The 5,398-nt window shown below is 35.0% G+C and overlaps 1 protein-coding gene across 2 annotated transcripts; it reads right to left on the bottom strand.

Moving 5' to 3' along the window:
* Positions 1 to 485: 485 nt before the first annotated feature.
* Positions 486 to 5,398, bottom strand: LOC146935746 (uridine 5'-monophosphate synthase / UMP synthase (PYRE-F) (UMPS)). 2 transcript variants are annotated; one of them, XM_085750841.1, is made up of 7 exons: positions 5,309 to 5,398; positions 2,823 to 3,678; positions 2,343 to 2,426; positions 2,035 to 2,117; positions 1,851 to 1,938; positions 1,495 to 1,749; positions 486 to 856 (listed from the first exon to the last, which is right to left on the bottom strand). In XM_085750841.1, the coding sequence occupies exons 2-7, from the start codon at positions 3,618 to 3,620 to the stop codon at positions 728 to 730; spliced, it is 1,437 nt and encodes a 478-aa protein (XP_085606967.1). In that variant the 5' UTR covers positions 3,621 to 3,678; positions 5,309 to 5,398; the 3' UTR covers positions 486 to 727. The 2 variants fall into 2 exon arrangements, with proteins under 2 accessions (XP_085606967.1, XP_085606968.1); XM_085750842.1 differs by lacking the exon at positions 5,309 to 5,398 and adding an exon at positions 4,225 to 5,248.

Here is a 5,398-nt window from a genome sequence, read left to right as displayed (position 1 = left end):
AAAAATAAAAAAATACAAAATTTATTTTCAATATTTTATATACATATTTTATATACATATCTTTCAGAAAAGAACAATAAAAAAAAATAGGCACTTATGAAAGTTAAAGTAAAAGCAAAAAATGAAACAGTTTTAAGAAAAACCCAAACATGGGAGTCCTAAAGTTCATCACATTCATAGTTTTGTCCTATCAATTTGAAATTTGAATAGCTTATATGATGGTTCTTTTTTGGGAAGCAACTTTATGATAGTTAGAAGTGCCTGCCTTTAGAAACAGAAGATTATCTAATGTTTGGATTCCAAAGAAATAAAGGAAGAACTCTCTACACCACAACATCACTTTGGAAGTACACATCCAAACAAAACGCAACTTTTGTACTATTCAGAAGTGCATTTCTAAGAAAAATATATCAATCCGAAATTATACTTCTGAAATCAAGTGGTTTTTTTCCTTTCTTTTTTATAAAAAAACAAAATGACAGGTGTTGCTCCTCAAACAATGCTTGCATTTGTTTCATCAACTTTAGGATGAAACAACAAAATTTTACAAACTACAGTGAAATAACCAAGAACATCAAAAAGCCACTTCAATATAAGTTACTAACTCGAAAAAGTCTTTCAACATTATAATGTACCCGAGGCCTTCCTCTGGGTTACAGTGAAATTAGATTAAATGTCCCGCAAAAACATAATTTTGACTCATCCTTTTATTCTTCAAATGCAGATCTCAAGCAGATTTGGCCAAATATGCATTCCATCCTTGTACACGGTATTCATGAGCTGCCTCAGCAGGATTTGCTGCCTTGATGATGCCACGTCCAACGATGATAATGTCACTTCCTCTATCGTGGACGACCTGGAAAAGAACATTTTGTTAAGATCAGTATGCTCAAATATAAGAAACAAAAATACGAAAAAACAGTTGAAAAGAGTAGAAAGATGAAAAAGAAGAAGCTGAAATGCAATTTCAACACAAAGTTTAAGAGGTTGAATGGGAAAACTACCATCTCTATAACACAACCAAGATGTAAGAGAAATATAAGACATAAGATCAACTAGCCAAAGCTCGTGATAGAATTGTTTAAACACAAACAGATGTTCTAAACAGCAGAAATATAATAGGACCAAAGAAAAATAAATAGTCTTGATACTTAAAAAGGCTTGCAAAACAAATTAGCTTCACAAGGTAAGCCAGCAAACGAAGAATTTATTCTGATTCTTTTCTTTCCTATCCTAATGGTGATATATATATGTATTAGCCCCTGAAGGACCAGAATATCTTAACAACACTTATTTTAATTCTGCTTCATTTTCAATGTTGATACAGAGGCCTACCTAAGCCTCTGTCTGATCTTAAGATGGTACAGTGGTCCTGTCTCTTACCCCTTTTCGTCCAAATGAGTTACTGTCAGTCTAATAACAATACCATACTACTTGATCATACTTATCCCAAGCAAATGAGTAAAAGATTTATGGCAACATGCAAAAACTTACAGAATATGGAGTGTTATATTGCTGCCCTAAACCATCGCCACCAGTCACCATTTGAACTCCAGGAGTTGCCTGAATGAAAGAAGGATTTATGGGTGCCCCTGGCCATGATGCTGGATTGACGGATATGAAGCCAATTACAAAGTCGGAATGTTCCTCAGCAATTTTCAATGCAGCAGCAGTATAATCTCCCTTGGCAAGGTTACCGGCTGAACTCATTTCAGCAAGCAGCAATAGTCCCCTACCACGAGGCAAACCCTGAGTATGGTTCAAGAAACAAGTTACACTATCAATTAGATTCTTGCTATAAAAAAAATAATATAATAAATATTATAATGGTAATGACTATCTATACAGACCTTCAATTTTAGTCCATCCACGATTCCAGGACCAGAGATTATATGAGCATTTACTATGTGAGCCCAATCTAATATGTGAAAGATCCCTCTGTAGATATTAAAATAGAACAATGTCATATTGGCCTTAGATACAGATGAGGAATCTAGAAAGAAAAGGAATACAAGATAGTTGAGCAAACTATACCCTGCATATTGCATGGTTACTGTGTTACCAATGTCAGCAAATTTACGATCCTCAAAGATTAAGAAGTTATGTTTCTCTGCAATCTTTAATAGGATAAAGCATACATTAGACACCACTAAACCAGAAACGTAAAAGATTCCTTAGAACTTCACACAAACATGTAACTCTTATCACAGATTAAGACATGAGATCATTATTCTGTTTCAACTTTCAATAAATGCTAGGAAATCTTTTAGTAGACTAATTGTCAATAATATTAGGATGAAAGGCAAAAACATGAACAGAATAGGTTTCTTTTAGAAATATACCGAGAGAAGCTTAGAGCCAAAATCAGGAGTAAAATCTGGCAAAATATCCACATGAGTCTTCAGCAAGCATATCTCAGGTCCAACCTGTCAGAAAAAATTAGACAAATTAGTTAAAAGACAAATAATTGGTATGGCCAAACAATTGCAGATCGCGGAAAATAGTGGTTTGTTTAAATTCCGCTAAGCAACACTGCTATAGCGCCACTCTAGCTGCTATTTCACAATATTATGTACTAAATGGCGTATCACGGAACAATAGTGGTTTGTTCAAATTTCGCAATGCAATAGCGCTATAGCTTCTATTTAACAACACTAGGCCAAACCACCACTTACAATCTAGTTGATGATGATAAGCCAGAGAATACATGACTCTTTCAAGTATGGAAGAGAGAAAACAACTTTTGTGGACTTATTAAGAATAGATAAAAGTGAATTCCTCTTTTACATGAGAGGCTTCACAAAAGAATAAGAATATCTCACCTTCTCGGCAATTTCAAGCAATTCAGCTGCAGTTCCAACATCTGCAGCCAAACACAGATTACTCTCCTTCTGAGCCATTATCTCAAATAACTTCTTTCCTGTTGGATTCTTGGACAGATTCGCCCTTTCCCCAAATGACAAAGACTTGACCTTGGTTATTGGCTTCTCAACCTTTGCCACAGCTGCAACCTTCCTATTCTCATCTAAGAACTTTGTAACAACCCCTACCATCTCGTCATCAAGTCTTCCATGATCCCTCAAAATTTTCACCATTTCAGTCAATTTAATAATTGCATGCAGCTTGATGCCATTCTCCTCCAAATTTTCCCGCCCACCTTGCTCTCTATCAATCAGGACAACCGCGTCACTGATCTTCAACCCCACAGAACGTAGTGGTGCAGCTGTTTCCAAAACTGATGTTCCACTGGTAACCAAATCCTCAATGATTAAGCAACTTTGGCCAGGCTTGAAATCACCTTCAATGGCTTTAGCAGTGCCGTAGTCTTTGACTTCCTTACGACGCATGACCATGGGGATGCTCTGAGCAAGAGAGACACATGTGGCAATGGGTAAGGCAGTGTAAGGGACACCACATACAAGATCAAATGAGGTGGAAGAGACAGAGGAAATTAGGGTCTGAGAGATTTGCTGGAGAAGAGAAGGATAAGATATGATGAGACGGAGGTCAATGTAGATTGGTGAGGAGATGCCAGATTTGAGCTTGAAGTTGCCGAATTTGACAGCTGATATCTCATGGAGTTGAAGAACAAGAGATTCTACCAATGATGATGACGCCATTTCCTCACAAATAATATTCCCTTTTGAGTGTGTTCCAGAGATTTGTTGTAGAAATAACCTGTGTTATTCAGTGCACATTATACTCATTAACTGAAAAATCTAAAACAGCATGAATGTAAAAATGCAAAGGATATTCAAGTATTTGACTTAAAATTTTAAGCACTTAAGGGGTATGATAACAAAGACTTCATTATAGCACTCCCACAACATAGATGATATCATAGATCAAGATTATTCCTGCAATATGATTTTAAATTACAACCAGCAACCATATAGATGCATTCATCCTCAATTTTCTGTAATTTCAGTTACCCCGACACAATTGCAATTTAAAATCATGCCTACACAATTCATAAAGTATAATAACAAAAAGTGGCATGAAAAAACAAATGAATAACTAGTGAAACAAACCACAAACCACAATACAAATTTAAAAAACAAATATACTAAACCATATTTCAACCAGGCAAAACATTAACAAACATTCTCCATACACTACCCCATTTCACCCAAAAAAATCTGTTCTATCTCATCTTATAACAGGTACTCCAAATTTGTTCTTCGCCTAAAATTTCGAAAAAGTCTAAAAAAAAATGAAATCTACCTTCCAAATACACCCACAGTGATGAAACTCGAGATAAAAAAAAAAGGCAATGTGCACAAACAATAGGCGATATAAAAGTGAAATGCAAATATTTTAACTTGGTACAAATGAGAATATCTCAAACAATGGCAGCAAACATTCTTTGTGAAGAAACTATAGTACAATGGTTTTTATCATAATTATCTGAAACAATATTTTCTACAAATGAACCTTAAATGCTTGCTTGCTACATCTACCAAAAACAAACTCGTCAGAGATACACTTCAGAAAAAATTTGCTCTTCAGGCCTGTTTGTTTACGATTACAAAAAAAATCACTTTTGATGTTTTAGTTATGTTTGCGTGTAAGCTTTTCTCAAAAACCATGTTAAAAAAACCGATTTTTATGTTGCAAACGAAATATCTATTTTGTTTAGCTTTTGGATAAAATCATTTTTAATAGAAGATAGAGAAATATAAAATCTCTTTCAAACGTTGTGTGCTTGGAATATCTTACTGTTACCCACTCAATTCAACAACTATGGATTGAAACATCTCACTCAAAAATTGATTAAGGCTAAGTTATCTCCATCCATACATAATTATCGAATATCAAACTCGTTTTTATTTTTTTTATAATCTGTAACAAACCGACCCTAAGACACCTAACAGTAACAAAATCACTTTTATACAAATAATCTGTCATTTGAAAAATCACACAAAAATGTATGGCAGCAAACAGAGAGAAAGCAGAAACATGGCAATCCAAAACAAGTTTTAAATATTCTAAACGAGTAATTACTATGCACTAGCAGTGTAAAACATTTTTACACATGCATCCTGATCCTACGAAGCACAGACTCAGACACGAACACGTCGACACCGATAATATTATAAGAAAAATGAGAAATTAGTACAGTGCTGTAAACTAAAATCAATACTATGAATCAGAACAATATTAGTAAAATAGTGAAATAGTAACAACATGCATCTTCTTCAGTTTTAAGCGAAAAGTTTCAAATGGAGAGATCACAGAAGCGAAACAGAGAGATAGATAGATAGAGAGAGAGAGAGAGAGAGAGAGAGAGAGAGAGAGAGAGAGGTACCTCGGTTGGGGCAAAACGGAGCTGCGGCGGCGCAGAGAAAGGGGGTAGTGAGTAACTGAGGTCGAGTGTTCACTGGCTTTACTAATGTGT

Source organism: Medicago sativa, chromosome 3 (assembly GCF_051527215.1).
Source record: "Medicago sativa cultivar Bolivia chromosome 3, Bolivia_mono, whole genome shotgun sequence".
Classification (NCBI taxonomy): domain Eukaryota; kingdom Viridiplantae; phylum Streptophyta; class Magnoliopsida; order Fabales; family Fabaceae; genus Medicago; species Medicago sativa.
The sequence above is the reverse complement of the archived record's forward strand: the minus strand, read 5'-3'. Positions and strand labels throughout refer to the sequence as shown.

Coding starts and splice junctions, on each gene's coding strand:
- LOC146935746 (XM_085750841.1), bottom strand. CDS start 3,620: ATGGCGTCATCATCATTGGTAGAATCTCTTGTTCTTCAACTCCATGAG. Junction 1,750..1,850: donor TGGATGGACTAAAATTGAAG/GTCTGTATAGAT, acceptor AACCATACTCAG/GGTTTGCCTCGTGGTAGGGG. Junction 857..1,494: donor AATATAACACTCCATATTCT/GTAAGTTTTTGC, acceptor GTTCTTTTCCAG/GTCGTCCACGATAGAGGAAG.